The sequence below is a fragment of the Erinaceus europaeus genome, chromosome 2 (genome assembly GCF_950295315.1).
Source record: "Erinaceus europaeus chromosome 2, mEriEur2.1, whole genome shotgun sequence".
Taxonomy (NCBI): Eukaryota; Metazoa; Chordata; class Mammalia; order Eulipotyphla; family Erinaceidae; genus Erinaceus; species Erinaceus europaeus.
Window position 1 is genome coordinate 3767250 of NC_080163.1, and position 16240 is coordinate 3783489.

The 16240-nt window shown below is 56.3% G+C and overlaps 1 protein-coding gene across 2 annotated transcripts; it reads right to left on the minus strand.

Moving 5' to 3' along the window:
* Positions 1-383: 383 nt before the first annotated feature.
* On the minus strand, positions 384-15400 carry LOC132533356 (orphan sodium- and chloride-dependent neurotransmitter transporter NTT5-like). 2 transcript variants are annotated; one of them, XM_060174159.1, is made up of 11 exons: positions 14721-15400; positions 12783-12940; positions 12552-12675; positions 11884-12062; positions 10317-10427; positions 9991-10229; positions 7410-7593; positions 4989-5190; positions 2906-3065; positions 2624-2789; positions 384-1207 (listed from the first exon to the last, which is right to left on the minus strand). In XM_060174159.1, the coding sequence occupies exons 1-11, from the start codon at positions 14935-14937 to the stop codon at positions 767-769; spliced, it is 2181 nt and encodes a 726-aa protein (XP_060030142.1). In that variant the 5' UTR covers positions 14938-15400; the 3' UTR covers positions 384-766. The 2 variants fall into 2 exon arrangements, with proteins under 2 accessions (XP_060030142.1, XP_060030135.1); XM_060174152.1 differs by having other exon boundaries at positions 9991-10427.
* Positions 15401-16240: the final 840 nt, after the last annotated feature.

Sequence of the window (16240 nt, forward strand, 5' to 3'; positions counted from 1 at the left end):
GGGAGGGGAGGGGAGGGGAGGGGAGGGGAGGGGAGGGGAGGGGAGGGGAGGGGAGGGGAGGGGAGGGGAGGGGGGGAGGGAGGGGAGGGGGGGAGGGAGGGGAGGGGAGAGGAGAGGAAGCTATCTGCTGCTCGTAGCTCCGCCTCTGGAAGTTGAATCCTCATTTTTTCATTTAATGTATTTGATAAAGACAGAGAGAAATTGAGGGGAAGGGGAAATAGAGATGGAGAGAGACAGAGACACCTGCAGCCCTGCTTCACCACTTGTGAAGCTTTCCCCCTGCAGGTGGGGACTAGGGGCTTGAACCCAGGTCCTTGTGCACTGCAGTGTATGTGCTTAATCAGGTGTGCCACCGCCTGGCCCCGTAAATCAATCTTTAGAAGGACAGAAAACAGAAATGATTTTTATTGTCCTGGTTCCCAGCACGGCCACTCCAGGCGTCTGGGAAGGAATTGACGCCACCTGAAAATGATCAGAAGTAAAGCCTGCAGGTGAGCGTCCACCAGCCGCTCACACAGCTGACGCTTCAGTTCTGGCTTCATGTCCGAGGCAGGTCCACACAGAGCAGGGTTGGGGGTCGGTGGAACCCCTTGTGGTGATGGCAGGCCGTCTTGCCGTCCCACCCACACAGCCGGCTCCTGTGGGGGGCCGGGACCATGGGGGCAGCCAGGTCCCCACCTCGCAGAGCCCCAGAAGGCCGGCCGGGTCCTCCCTGCCCACCGTGGGGCCACTGCCCCTCTCCGTCCGGACTCCACCCCACTGCAGACTAGGTCAGTGGCCCCATCCTGCTGGAGGACTCCGACCAGGGGGAGACGCTGGTGTTCCTCTTGAATATCTGGAACCTGTTGAAGGTGGGGGGCAGGCTGACCCAGGAGTAAGTGTTGGTGGTCTTGCTGGAGGGCATGCTGACGTTCCAGGGGGAGGTGAGGTCCATGGTGCGGCTGTAGGGCAGGCTGAACTTGGGGACCTCGCTCGGGTTGCCCAACCTGGGGCTCACCAGCTTCCGCTTGGGCCAGTTGACGGGCTTGGGGGCTGGGCGGTTCTGTCTGGTCAGATGGCTCCCCAGGTGGCTCTTGGGAGACAGGACCCAGGAGAAGAAGTCACAGTGGGAGAGCGGGTGGGCCAGGATGGGCAGCAAGGCGAGGACGCTGAGGAGGATGGTCCAGGTCAGGCTGCTCCTCTGGTGAGGCTGCTGCACTTCCTGGCCCTGGGGTGGGGGGCTGGGGTCAGCCTGGGGGGCTCAGGCCTTTGGGGGCTGGGGTCAGCCTGGGGGGCTCAGGCCTTTGGGGGCTGGGGTCAGCCTGGGGGGCTCAGGCCTTTGGGGGGCTGGGGTCAGCCTGTGGGGCTCAGGCCTTTGGGGGGCTGGGGTCAGCCTGGGGGGCTCAGGCCTTTGGGGGGCTGGGGTCAGACTGAGGGGCTCAGGCCTTTGGGGGCTAGTGTCAGCCTGGGGGGGCTCAAGCCTTTGGGGGCTGGGGTCAGAGGGGGTGGGGGTTCAGGCTTTTGGGGGGCTGGGGTCTGGCTGGGGGGGCTCATGCCTTTGGGGGCTGCGGTCAGGCTGGAGGGGCTCAGGCCTTTGGGGGCTGAGGTCAGACTGAGGGGGCTCAGGCCTTTGGTGGGCTGTGGTCAGACTGGGGGGGCTTGGATTTTGGGGGGCTGGGATCAGACTGGTGTTGGTGCTCAGGCCTTGGGGGCCTGGGGTCAGCCTGGGGGGGCTTGGGCTTTTGGTGGGCAGGGGTCAGACTCAGACTGAGGGGCTCATGCCTTAGGAGGCTGGGGTCAGATTTTGGGGAGGGGAGCTCAGGTCTTAGGGGGCTGGGGTCAGATTCTGGGGAGGGGAGCTTCAAGCTTTGGGATAGGATCTGGAGATTGGAGGTCAAGCAGTGTCATAGCAGGTTGGACGCATGTGGTGCAGGGTGTCGGAACAGGCGTGGGGATCCTGGTTTGAGCCCTCAGCTCGCCACCTGCAGGAGGAGGGGTGCTTCACGGGTGGTGGGGCAGGTCTGCAGGTGTCTGTCTTTCTCCCCCCACCTGTCTTTCCCTCCTCTCTCCATTTCTCTGTCCTATCCAAGGGCAACAACATCGATAGCAACAATGATGACCACAACAAGGATAAAACAACAGAAGTGGGAGTTGGGCGGTAGTGCAGCGGGTTAAGCGCATGTGGCGCAAAGCGCAGGGACCGGCGTAAGGATCCCGGTTCGAACCCCCGGCTCCCCACCTGCAGGGGAGTCGCTTCACAGGCGGTGAAGCAGGTCTACAGGTGTCTGTCTTTCTCTCCCCCTCTCTGTCTTCCCCTCCTCTCTCCATTTCTCTCTGTCCTATCCAACAGTGACGACATCAAGAACAACAACAATAAAACAAGGGCAACAAAAGGGAATGAATAAATAAAATACATATTAAAAGAAAGAGCATCTGGGGATGCATTAGTCCTTGGGAGGCTGGAATCAGATCGTGTGTGTGCGTGTGTGTGTGTGTGTGTGTGTGTGTGTGTGTGTGTGAGAGAGAGAGAGAGAGAGAGAGAGAGAGAGAGGGAGGGATTCTGGAAGACTGTGATGTCAGGAGACCGGGGTGGGTGGCAGAGGCAGCTGGGGAGCCCCAGAGGGGAGCGAGGGGCGACTCTCACCGCGGTGCTGTTCCAGGCCGTGTAGGAGCCCGGCGGCCACCGGCAGAGCTGCAGCAGGCAGAGGACGAGCAGCGCCAGCGTTCCAGGGGTGCTGATGCCGCACCACAGCACCGTGAGGAAGGACCAGAGCAGGTGGCCCTGCCAGATGAACAGCTGGTCCCTGAACCTGGGGACCAGGCGGGGGGGGGGGCTCTGACGCGGCCTCCGTCCTGCCAGCCCCCCACCGCCCGTCCTCCACACGGATACCCCGCTCCCCCTCAGAGACCGGGGCTGGGCCCGCACCTCCAGGCGCCATGGATCCAGGCCAGAGTCACGGTCTGGATGGTCATGATGGCCGCCAGCATCAGCGGTACCAGGTGGTCGTCAAACATGGACATGATGTAGCTCCCACTGCGGCTGGTGAACACCAGGCTGCCCAGGAAGCCGGCCAGACAGACGACCACTGCGGGGCAGGGGCACAGGGTGGAGGCGGCCAGGTGACCGGGCTGGGGAGGCAGCTCGGGTCAGTGCAGGACTTGTGCACTGAGACTCCCGGCGGAACTAAACAGCTCCCTGGTCTTGTCCTCTCTCTCTCTCTCTCTCTCTCACCCCCCACCCCGTCCTCTCTCTTTTCTTCTCTCTTTCTCATCCCTCTCATCCTTTCTCAGAATAAGAAGAAAGTTTCATTGGATCCCCTAATTTTTATTCGGTAGGACAGACAGAAACTGAGGAAGGATGAGGAGAGAGAGAGAGAGAGGAAGAGAGAGAGAGACCTGCAGACCTGCTTCATCTTGGGAAACAGACCCCTGGCAGGTGGGGAGCGGGATCTTGAACCCGGGTCCTTGTGCTTGATAATATGTGCGCTTAACTGGGTGCGCCACCAACTGGTCCCCCACAAAACTTTTATTTAAAGAAAACTGAAATAAGGCAGTGGGGGAGACAGCATCATGCTTCTGCAAACATACTCTCCTGCCTGAGGCTCTGAGGTGCCAGGTTTGATCCCCAGCACCACCATCATCTAAAGCTATGTAGGCCTCTGGTAAGAAAGAAAAAAAGGAGAGAGGAAAGGAGAGAGGAGAGGGGAGGAGAAGAATGAATTAAGTGAGGGCTGGGGAGACAACATAATGGTTTTGCAATACGACTTTCATGATTGAGGCTCAGAAGTCCCAGGTTCAATCCCCAGCACCACCATAAACCAGAGCTGAGCAGTGCTCTGGTAGGGACACTTTAAAAAAAATTACATAAGTAATGAGGGCTGGGGAGAGAGCACAGTGGTAGAGCACAGGTCTTCAAGCCTGAGCTTCCACGGTCCCAGGTTCAATTCCCAGTACCACTTTGTGCCAGAGCTGGATAGTGCCCCCCCCCACACAGGTCCCCTGGTAGAGCGGTACTTCACCATGCACAAGGACCTGGGTTCAAGCCCTGGCCAAGACTTGGGAGCACCTCCACTGGGAAAACTCACAAGCCACAGAGAAATGTTGTACTCTCTCTCTGTGTCTCACCGCTATCTCTCCCTCTCTGCTTGTCTGCTTAAAAAAAAAAAAAAATCAACAAAGAACTCAGGATTTGTGCAGTTTTGAACCACCAGTAAAACCCCAGGCAGTGGCGCACCTGGTTAAGCGCTCACATCACAATGCACAAGGACCTGGGTTCAAGCCCCTGGTCCCCAACTGCAGGGGGAAGCTTCATGAGTGGTGAAGCAGGAAGGGGGGTCGACAGCATAATGGTTACACAAACAGACTCTCATGCCCGAGGCTCCAGAGTCCCAGATTCAGTCTCCTACACCACCGTACACCAGAGCTGAGCAGTGCTCTGATAGAATGATAATCATAATATATATAAATAAATAATGAAATTTAAATAAAATATTTTTAAATGAGTGGTAAAGTACATCTGCAAGTTCTCTCTCTCTCTCTCCCTCTCTGTCTCCCCTTTCCTCTCAATTTCTCTCTGTTTCTATCCAGTAAAAATAAAAATTTAAAAAAAAGAAAGAAAAGAAAATCCTGGTACCTGGGCCAGGCGGTGGCGCATCTGGTGCTCACACATCACAGTGTGTAAGGACCCAGGTTCGAGCCCCTGGTCCCCACCTGCGGGGGAAAGCTTCATGAGAGGTGAAGCAGGGCTGCAGGTGTCTCTCTGTCTCTCTCCCTCTCCACCTCAATTTCTGTCTGTCTCTATCCAACAATAAATAGATGAGACAGATAGATAAATATTTGAAACAAACAACCCTAGTAGCAAGTAAATACATCTTGGAAGAGTGGTTCTGCAAACAGGCTCCCTGCCTGAGGCTCTGAGGCCCCAGCCTCACTCCCCAGCACCAGCATCAGCCAGAGCTGAGCAGGGCTCTGGGGAGAATAACTTGGGGGAAGGAGTAGGGGGCAGTTACCTAAGGGCAGCTTGGGGTACTGCTGGAACATGGGCACGGTGCTCTGCAGGGGTGAGGTGATGCCCTCCACCATCCTCAGCAGGGTGTTCAGCCCCAGGGCCAGCAGGAACAGGAAGAAGATGATGGCCCAGAAAAAGGAACCGGGGAAGAAGGAGATGACTTGGGAGTAGGCTACAAGCGCCAGGCCGGGCCCCTCCATGACCTGGGGTGGGGAGAAGGGCTCAGCAGCTGTGGCAGTGCGGGGGCTCCAGGCCGGGCCCCTCCATGACCTGGGGTGGGGAGAAGGCTCAGCAGCTGTGGCAGTGCGGGGGCTCCAGGCCGGGCCCCTCCATGACCTGGGGTGGGGAGAAGGCTCAGCAGCTGTGGCAGTGCGGGGGCTCCAGGCCGGGCCCCTCCATGACCTGGGGTGGGGGAGAAGGGCTCAGCAGCTGTGGCAGTGTGGGGGCTCCAGGCCGGGCCCCTCCATGACCTGGGGTGGGGAGAAGGCTCAGCAGCTGTGGCAGTGCGGGGGCTCCAGGCCAGGCCCCTCCATGACCTGGGGTGGGGAGAAGGCTCAGCAGCTGTGGCAGTGCGGGGGGCTCCAGGCCGGGCCCCTCCATGACCTGGGGGTGGGGAGAAGGCTCAGCAGCTGTGGCAGTGCTGGGGGCTCCTCCTGGGGGCGGGCTAGAGGGCTCCCCCCTTGATGGAGGATATATATTTATTTTATTTTTTTATTTTTTAAATATGTATCTATTTTCCCTTTTGTTGCCCTTGTTGTTTAACATTGTTATAGAAACTGATGTCGTTGTTGTTGGATAGGACAGAGAGAAATGGAGAGAGGAGGGGAAGACAGAGAGGGGGAGAGACAGACAGACACCTGCAGACCTGCTTCACCGCCTGTGAAGCGACTCCCCTGCAGGTGGGGAGCCGGGGCTCGAACCGGGATCCTTGAGCCGGTCCCTGCGCTTTGCGCCACGTGCGCTTAACCCGCTGCGCCACCGGCCGACCCCCTTGTCTCTCACATTCTAAGAAAAAAGAAAGAAAAACAAATGCTCAGGTAGAACAGTGGAGTCATGCAGACACAGTAGTCCCAGTGACAGCGAATCAACAGATGACCAGATGACCACTCAGCACAGGCCCAGCAGGCAGTGATGCCTGGGAAGGACTTGGGGGTCCCTGGCGCTCCTAGGACACTTCCCAGTGTCCCCTGGAAAATGACCTTCTGGGGGGCCAGGAGGTGGTGCAGCAGATTAAGCAGCAGGTTAAACTCACATGGAGCAAAGCGCAAGGACTAGCACAAGGATCCCACAGTTCAAGCCCCCGGCTCCCCACCTGCAGGGGAGTCGCCTCACAAGTGGTGAAGCAGGTCTGCAGGTGTCTGTCTTTCTCTCCCCCTCTCTGTCTTCCCCTCCTCTCTCCATTTCTCTCTGTCCTAGCCAACAACAGCAATACCAATACCAATAATAATGGTAACAACACAACAAGGGCAACAAAATGGGGAAAATGGCCTCCAGGAGCAGTGGATTTGTAGTGCAGGCACTGAGCCCTAGTGATAACCCTGGAGGCAGAAAAAAAGAAAGAGAGAGAGAGAAAGAAAAGAAAAGAAAAGAAAAGAAAAGAAAAGAAAGGGAAAGAAAGTGGGAGTTGGGCGGTAGCTCAGTGGGTTAAGCGCATGTAGCGCAAAGCACAAGGACCGGCATAAGGATCCCGGTTCGAGCCCCGGCTCCCCACCTGCAGGGGAGTCGCTTCACAGGCGGTGAAGCAGGTCTGTCGGTGTCTGTCTTTCTCTCCCCTTCTCTGTCGTCCCCTCCTCTCTCCATTTCTCTCTGTCCTATCCTACAAAAATGACATCAATAATAACTACAACAATAAAAAAGGGCAACAAAAGGGAGTAAGTAAATAAATAAGTAAATAAGAAAAAAAAAAAGGAAGGATGGAAGGAAGGAAGAGAAAAGAAAATACCCCTCTGAAACAATATTTTTTTAAATCATGGAGCCGAGGACCGGAGGCAGGGTCTTGTACAGGCAGGAAATGCTGGCTTGGTTCTGGCTTGTTTTACTTTAGCTTTTACAGAGGTAGGGCCTCACACCGACCTCATTTCACTGCTCCCTGGTCAACCACTTCATTCAGAAAGGGAGAGAGAGAAAAAGAGAGAGAGAGAGAGAGAGAGAGAGATACTGCCCAGCACTGGAGCTTCCCCGGGGCTCAAACCTGGGCAGGACAAAGGGCCGGGGTGCGCCCTACCTGGTAAGCTATCTCCAGGCCTCTGGTTGTTTATGTTTAGGGTCAGAGAGAGAGAGAGAGAGGGAGCAGCCTGGCTCTGCCGTCCATGGAAGGTTCCCACGTAGAGCCCGGGACGGGACGCCATGGCTCCACACAGGCACAGCGTGCACTCTGCCCGCTGAGCTCTCGTTGCCCCCCCCCCCCCCAGCCCCAGCACACCTTGTCCTGCGCCCTGATGCTGCAGGAGGGGGAGCTGTGGACCACCTGGGACGAGAGGAATTCAGGGAGGCTCTGGATCCAGTCCAGGTAGTTGGATACAGGCTGGAGCTCCATGTTGCTGGGGGGCTTGGCGGCCGGGGACAGCACCCCCTTTTCAATCAGCCGCAGCAGCTTGGAGATGCCCCTGAGGGGGGAAGTGGAGGGTGGACAGGTGCTGGGGGCGGGCAGCCTGGTGTCAGCTGCCCCGACAGGGGTGTGGGGGGAGCTGGGTCCTGCTCAAGGGGCAGAGGGTCTGGTACTTGTCGTCACAGACAACAGTCCTCAGGGTCCCAGGATGCGGTCCAGCACGTCTGAATGACAGGGCTAGGGCCCGGGAGACAGCGCAACCCCTCAGAGCCCAGGAGGTCACGCCTGGGCCCCAGGCCCCGCTCCCAGCATCACTGTTTGAGGGCTGCAGAGGCGGGTCCACTGCAGGAGGTGGCACACTGGTTAAGTGCACACATTACAGGGTGTAAGGACGCAGGTTCAAGCCCCTGGTTCAAGTCCCTCTGTCTCTCTCCCTCTCTCCCCCACCCCTCCATGTCTGTCTTTATCCAATAATAAATAAATAATGTTTTAAAAGGAAAAGAAGACAGGGGGTCGGTGGTAGCACAGTGGGTTAAGCACATATGGCACAAAGCCAAGGGCCAGCGTAAGGATCCTGGTTCGAGCCCCCGGCTCCCCACCTGCAGTGAATCAGGTCTGCAGGTGTCTATCTTTCTCTCCCCCTCTCTGTCTTCCCCTCCTCTCTCCGTTTCTCTCTGTCCTATCCAACAAGGACGACAACAACAACAATAATAACGACAACAATAAACAACAAGGGCAACAAAAGGGAAAAAATAGCCCCCAGAAGCAGTGGGTTCTAAGTGCAGGCCCCAAACCCCAGCAATAACCCTGGAGGCAAAAAAAGGAGGAGGAGGAGGGAGAAGAGAAGGAAGAGGGAGAAGAGAGACAGAGAAGTGAAGCTGCAGCCCTGCTTCATCGCTTGTGAAACTTTCCCCCTGCAGGTGGGGACCAGGGCCTTGAACCTGAGTCACTGTGAAGTGTAATGTGAACGTTTAACCAGATGTGCCATCACCTGGCCCCCTCTTTCTTTCTTTAATTTCTTGTAATTTTTAAAATCATCTTTACTTACTGGGGGCTGGGCGGTGGCACACTGGGTTAAGTGCACATAGTACAAAGCGCAGGGACCTGCGTGAGGATCCAGGTTTGAGCCCCCGGCTCCCCACCTGCAGGGGAGTCGCTTCACAAGCGGTGAGGCAGGTCTGCAGGTGTCTGTCTTTCTCTCTCCCCTCTTCTCTCTCAATTTCTCTCTGTTCTAACTAATGGGGGAAAAATGGCCACAGGAGCAGTAAAAAAAAAAAAAAGTCTTAAAAAATTATCTTTATTTACTTATTGGATAGAAACAGAGAGAAATGGAGGGAGGGAAGGGAGAGACAGAGAGACACCTGCAGACCTGCTTCACAGCTCAGTGAAGATTTTTCCTCCTGCATGTGAGGACCGGGGGCTTGAACCTGGATCCTTGTGCACTGTAACATGTGTTCAACCACGTGTGCCACCACCTGTCCCCCTCTCATTCTCTCTCTGCCTTGGCCTCTCTCTCCCTCCACCTCCGCCTGCCTCCCTCTCTCCTTCTCTCCCTCTCTCCCTCTCCCCACCCCCTCCCCACCCCCAGACCACTGCACTGATCTTGGATCTCCCACCAGCATCTCAGGTCTGGTGAGGTATGCACTCTACCAGGTGGCCCGCCCGCTGCCCTGCTGCCCTCACTGTGATTCTTTCTGAAGAGGTTGGAGCTGGAAGGGCCTTGACGTTGAGGGCTGCTGGGGTGGGGGTGGGGGGCTCTCTGTGCCGGCACAGCTGTGCCCATCACTTCTCCCCCCCTTTATTTTTTTAAGAGAAAGGCACAGACTCTTACCCACCATGAATCGATTTTCTTTTTTCTTTTTTTAAATATTTATTGATTCCCTTTTTGTTATCCTTGTTGTTTTGTTGTTGTTGTTATTATTGTTGTTTGTTGTTGGATAGGACAGAGAGAAATGGAGAGAGGAGGGGAAGACAGAGAGGAGGAGAGAAAGACAGACACCTGCAGACCTGCTTCACCGCCTATGAAGCGACTCCCCTGCAGGTGGGGAGCCGGGGGCTCGAACTGGGATCCTTATGCTTGTCCTTGCGCTTTGCGCCACGTGCGCTTAACCCGCTGCGCTACCGTCCGACTCCCATGAATCAATTTTCTACCCTCTAGCCTGGTCATTGTTTTTCTTGTTTGTTTTATCTTAATGGATAGAGACAGAGAGCAAGTGAGAGGGAGGAGCAGAGAGAGAGAGAGAGAGACAGAGAGAGAGACAGAGAGATGTCTGCAGCCCTGTTTCGCCACTCGAGAAGTTTGCCTCCTGCGGGTGGGAAGGGGGGGGGCTTGAACCCCGGTCCTGGAGCCTGCTGACGTGTGTGCTCTACTAGGTGCGCCACCTCCACCCCCATGCCCACCCCGACCCCACGCCCATCCCCACCCCCATGCCCACGCCCACCCCCCGCCACTCACTTCTCCACGCAGATGTGGCCGCTGTTGTTGACCCAGAAGCCTTGAATAGTGAAGACGATACATGTGGCCAGCAGAGAGGTGGCCAGGTTGGTCACGGCCACCAGCAGGGCGACCTGGAGGTAGTTGCCACCGAGGACCTTGTAGGAGGGCAGGTTGACCAGGCCCAGGCCCAGGCCCAGGGAGTAGAGGGTGTGGCTGGCCGCCTGCCGCCACAGGTCCAGGGAGGTCCAGGCTGAGAGCTGTGCGGAGGGGCGCGGGAGAGGAGCTGGGTGGACAGCAGGGGGGGGGCAGACGGGCTTCTGGGAGGCCTGGGGAGCCCACCTCACCTCCACTTTCAGCATCCTCTGCAGGCTGGGGGCCACGCCATCCAGCAGGAAGCTGCGGACCAGGAAGCAGAGGAGGAAGAAGTAGGGTAACACCAGGAAGCCAGCCAGCACCTGCGGGAGGTCGGGGGCAGGAAGCTGGCCCGCCCGGGTCCGGGTCCCGGGTGGCCTGGGGACAGCAAGAGGGACTACAGAGCGGGATCACTCTGGGGGGCCGGGGGCAGGAAGCTGGCCCGCCCGGGTCCGGGTCCCGGGTGGCCTGGGGACAGCAAGAGGGACTACAGAGCGGGATCACTCTGGGGGCAGCAGTGTTGACTGAGGGGAAGAAAACCTATCACCGAAGGGACCCTCCCGCACCGCTGGTGGGCATGGCGCTCGGCCCAAGCCCTGTGGAGAGCAGGCTGGAGAAGTGGACCTGCCCTATGACCCTGCAGTCCCTCTCCTGGATAGATGCAAACGCATCCACCCCCAAAGATCTGTGTTCGCCTGTGTTCACAGCAGCACACTGTAAGAGCCCAGACCTGGAAGTAACCCAGGTGTCCAACAACAGATGAGGGCTGAGCAAGTTGTGGTCTGTACACACCATGGAATACCACTCAGCTATTGAAAATGATGAAGTCACCTTCTTCACCTCGTCTTAGATGGAGCTTGAAGGAATCACGGGAAGCGAGATCAGCCAGAAAGAGAAGGATGAATAGGGGACGATCTCACTCATAGACAGGAGTTGAGAAATAACAACAGAAGGGGGAACATAAAGCAGAACTGGGACTGGAGTTGGTGCATTGCACTAAGTAAAGGATCCTGGGGTAGGGGGAAGGGGGTCAGGTTCCGGTGCCTGATGGTGGAGGAGGACCCAGCAGAGGGAGAGTGTCTTGCAGAATAGGAAATACCAACTGTATTTACTGCTGATATTAATCCCCCCAAATAAAAATAATAATGGTGGGGCCGGGTGGTAGTGCATCGGGTTAACTGCACATAGCACGAAGCGCAAGGACCGGCCTAAGGATCCCGGTTCGAGCCCCCGGCTCCCCACCTGCAGGGGAGTCGCTTCCCAGGCGGTGAAGCAGGTCTGCAGGTGTCTGTCTTTCTCTCCCCCCCTTTTTTTTTTAATTTAATTTATTTATACCCTTTTGTTGCCCTTATTGTTTTATTGTTGTTGTTGTTGTTGGATAGGGCAGAGAGAAATGGAGAGAGGAGGGGAAGACAGAGAGGGGGAGAGACAGACACCTGCAGACCTGCTTCACCACCTGTGAAGCGACTCCCCTGCAGGTGGGGAGCCGGGGGCTCGAACCTGGATCCTTACGCCGGTTCTTGGGCTTTGCACCACCTGCGCTTAACCCGCTGCGCTCCCGCCCGACTCCCTGGCTGGGATTTTCATTCTTTGACCTTTTCAGGGAGAGAGAGGGACTACAGCAACACTCCACCACTGGCCATCGTACTCCCAGATGGTACTGGGGCTTGAACCCCGGACCTCATGCAGGATAAATCTCCCCACCCCCAGGTGAGCTTCCCCGAGCTCTGGGGTTGGCAGCTGGGGCTCTGGGTGGGGTGGGAGCGGGGAGGGACTTACGGGCAAGGACACACGCAACCCGAAGACCATGAACAGGAAGAGGAGGAGCCAGATGGTGAAGATGCCCGCCGTGAGGTTCAGCACCAGGAAGTGGCCCCCTTCTTCAATCTGGCCGGAGGCCTGCAGGGTGGTGTGGTACCAGAAATACTGGTGGGGCCCAGCCTGAAGGCAAGAGATACCTGGGCGGGGGGGCGGGGGGGGGAAGGGGGAGGGGTGTCAGGGCTTGGGTGCCACTCTGTCTGCTGTCTGAGCCTATTAGTTAATTCACACACACACCCCAGAGCCCTGCTCAGCTCTGGCTGACAGTGGTGCTGGGAACTGAACCTGGGACCTCAGACCCTCAGGCACAGATCTTCTGCAGAAGCACGATGCTGTCTCCCCAGCCCGTTTTTTCTCTCCAACTGCACCAGGGTTATTGCTGGGGCTCACGACTCAGGCGGCTTCCCCACCCCACTAAGGGGGGCACCCAGGGCTGGTGGCACTTGGTTTGGTAAGCGCCAGCACCCACGTCCTCCCCTTTCTCTCAGATCGAGGTTGAGAGCCACCTCAGCGCCACGACCCCCACTGCTTCTTCCTCCCGGCAGCTGCCCCATGCGGGAACAAGGGGCTCGAACCCTGTCCTCAAGTGTACGTGATGACATGCTGGCTCCGCCCCCGGCCCCCCTCACCAGAGGCGTTGACGGTCTCCAGCGGGCAGTAGCCCCAGGGCACAGGGCTCGAGAAAGAGCTGATCAGGTAGGAGAAGGTCCAGGTGACCACAATGCTGTTGTACAAGGTCACCAGGAAGCACACCTGAGGGGACGCACGGGGGGGTTGGGGCCAGGTGGGGTGAGGGGCGACGGGGGTGGGAGGGCGCAGGGGGGCAGGGGTGGCTGGGGGAGAGCTGGGCACCCCCTCACCATCATGCTGGCATAGCCGATGCCGCCCATCCAGGGCACCAGCTGTTTCCAGATGTGCAGGTGGTCCACCCTCAGCCAGTGGCCGAGCACCATCTCCATGTAGAGCAGGGGTACGCCCAGCAGCAGCAACATGAAGAAATACATCAGGATGTAGTTGCCTGCAGCCGGGGTGAGGGCTGTGAGGCCCCAGACACCTCTGGGGTCCCCACTCCCCGATTTCGTCCTGCCTGTGACTCCATGTTGGGAACCCCTGATGCTGGCGGTGTGTCTGTGGACCTTTTGCTGGATACTGCGGCTGGAGCGGAGCGGGAGGGATGTCTGCTCTCCTTACTTCTGCTTTTTTTACAGGTGATTTTTTTTCTTTTTTATATATTTATTTATTTTCCCTTTTGTTGCCCCTGTTGTTTTAACATTGTTGTGGTTATTATTATTTTTGTTATTGATATCATTGTTGCTGGATAGGACAGAGAGAAATGGAGAGAGGAGGGGAAGACAGAGAGGGGGAGAGAAAGACAGACACCTGCAGACCTGCTTCACCGCCTGTGGAGCGACTCCCCTGCAGGTGGGGAGCTGGGGGCTCGAACCGGGATCCATCGGGTCCTTGTGCCTTGCGCCACATGCGCTTAACCTGCTGCGCCACCACCCAACTCCCATTTTGGGTGTTTTGTTTGTTTGTTTTATTGCCACCAGGGTTAATTGAGAGGGGAAGAGGAGGGGGGGAGAGAGGGGAGGCTACAGCACAGCTTTGTCAGTCATGAAGCTTCCCCTGCAGGTGGGGACCAAGGGCTTGAACTCTGGTCCTTGAGCATGGTGATGTGAGCACTCACTCTAGCAGGTGTCCCACTGACCAGCCCCGTTGTCATTTTATTATAATTAAGATTTGTTTTCTTACTGTCCCAGGGTCTCTTGTGTGCTCTGTTCGGCCCCTCCGGGGCTGATGTTTTCTTTTCTTTTTCTTTTTTTTTTTAAATATTTATTTTATTGATTCCCTTTTTGTTGCCCTTGTTTTATTGTTGTAGTTATTATTGTTGTCGTCGTTGTTGGATAGGACAGAGAGAAACGGAGAGAGGAGGGGAAGACCGAGAGGGGGAGAGAAAGACAGACACCTGCAGACCTGCTTCACCGCCTGTGAAGCGACTCCCCTGCAGGTGGGGAGCCGGGGTTCAACCGGGATCCTTATGCCGGTCCTTGTGCTTTGCGCCACCTGCGCTTAGCCCGCTGCGCTACCGCCCGACTCCCTTTAATTTTTTTTTTATTGTCACCAGGAATTGTTTTGTTTGTTTGTTTACTAGAGCTGTGACTTATGGTGGTGCTGGGGATTGAACCTGGGAAACTGGAGCCCCAGATACTAAAATCTGTTCGGCCTGCATGCTGTCTTTCTAGCCCTTCCCCAGGGTCAGCCTTGGGACCTGCACAAGGACCCGTGGCTCCCAGTAGCCGTGTTTTTCTCCCTTTTTTAAAAAAAAAATTTTTTTTTAGATATTTATTTATTTGTTCCCTCTTGTTGTCCTTGCTGTTTTACTGTTGTGGTTATTATTGTTGTTATTGTTGTTATATAGGACAGAGAGAAATGGAGAGAGGAGGGGAAGACAGAGAGGGGGAGAGAAAGACAGACACCTGCAGACCTGCTTCACCGCCTGTGAAGCGACTCCCCTGCAGGTGGGGAGCCGGGGGCTTGAACCGGGATCCTTATGCCGGTCCTTGTGCTTTGCGCCATGTGCGCTTAACCCGCTGTGCTACCACTGACTCCCGTTTTTCCCCCTTTTTGAATCTTTTGATACAATCAGAAACTGACATGGGAAGAGGAGATAGACACTTCCAGCGCTGCTCCAGTGCTCGTGAAGCTTCCCCCCTGTAGGTGGGGCTGGGGGCTTGAACCCAGGGCCTTGTGCCCAGCTCTGCCTTCCTCAGGATCAGGCCCCAGGCCCCCAGCCTTACCTCCTCCGTTGCGGTGACACAGGTAGGGGAAGCGCCATATGCAGCCCATGCCCACGGTGAAGACCGTGTGGGTCAGGATGTCCACAGTCCTCTTGGTCTGGGGGCAGTGTCTGAGGTGCCTGGCAGCCACAATCTCCTTAACTGTAAGACTTGAGGCCGGGGGCTTTGAGGGCGGCCCGTGTGCGGAGTCCTTGGATATCTCTTCCAGGGATTCCATGTCCTGCTCACGGGACCACTGACTGCTGAGAGAACCTTGGAGTCACCAGGAATGGCGGGATCGGGCTGCAGAGAGAGCTGGCTGGGCCAGGCGCGTGCCTTGCCATGCGTGGGGTCCAGACTTGCTCCCTGGCACCCCACGGGGGGGGATCATGGCACCAGGAGAAGCTCCAGCAGTCTGGTATGAATGAAAAACGCACTGGGGGTGCTGGTTGGTGGTGCGCCTGGCTGAGCAAGCTCCGTGAGTGGTGAAGCAGTGCTGTAGGCGGTTTTTGCTCTTTCTCCCTCTCTATTCCCCTTCCCTCTCAATTTCTCTCTGTCCTATCAAAAAAAAAAAAAAAAAAGGAAGGAAGGAAGGAATTGAAACTGAAAGAGGGCAGCAGCACAGCAGGTTAACAGAGAACTGTGCCGCTCATGAAGCTTCCCCTCTGCAAGTGTAGAGTGGGGCTCGGACCCAGGTCCTTGTGCATTGTACCACGTGTACTTAACAGGGTGCACCGCCACCACCACTCTTTCAGATAGAAAGATACATGGTGGGGAGTCGGGCGGGGGCGCAGCGGGTTAAGCACGTGTGGCGCAAAGCGCAGGGACCGGCATGAGAATCCCGGTTCCAGCCCCCGGCTCCCCACCTGCAGAGGGGTCGCTTCACAGGCGGTGAAGCAGGTCTGCAGGTGTCTGTCTTTCTCTCCCCTTCTCTGTCTTCCCCTCCTCTCTCCTCTCACCCTTCTCTCTGTCCTATCCAACAATGACAACAACAATAATAACTACAACAATAAAACAACAGGGCAACAAAAATGAATAAATAAATAAATAGTAAAAAAAGAAAAAGAGAGAGACATGACCCAGCCATGTCATCATCTCACCAGACAATAACTGGGGTCCACCTGCATATCAGATGTCAGGCACAGGCAAGAAAAAAAAAAAAGTAGTATAGTCATGGGCACTTTAGAATATAACTGAAATAGGCCTACTAGCTCTCTACAAAATGGAGACCCCCCAACTCTTCATCTGCAATATTCCAGTTCATGATTAGTCAATAATTTGTGTGGCTTTATATGTTAACTTTTCTTTCAGCCACCAGGTTCCAGACACAGGCATGATGCCAACCTTACTTCGCTGGACAGACAACCCCACCAATGTGTCCTGGAGCTCCACTTCCCCAGAGCCCCGCCCCACTAGGGAAAGAGAGAGATTAGCTGGGAGTATGGATCCACCTGTCAACGCCCATGTTCAGCGGGGAAGCAATTACAGAAGCCAGACCTTCCACCTTCTGCATCCCACAATGACCCTGGGTCCATGCTCCC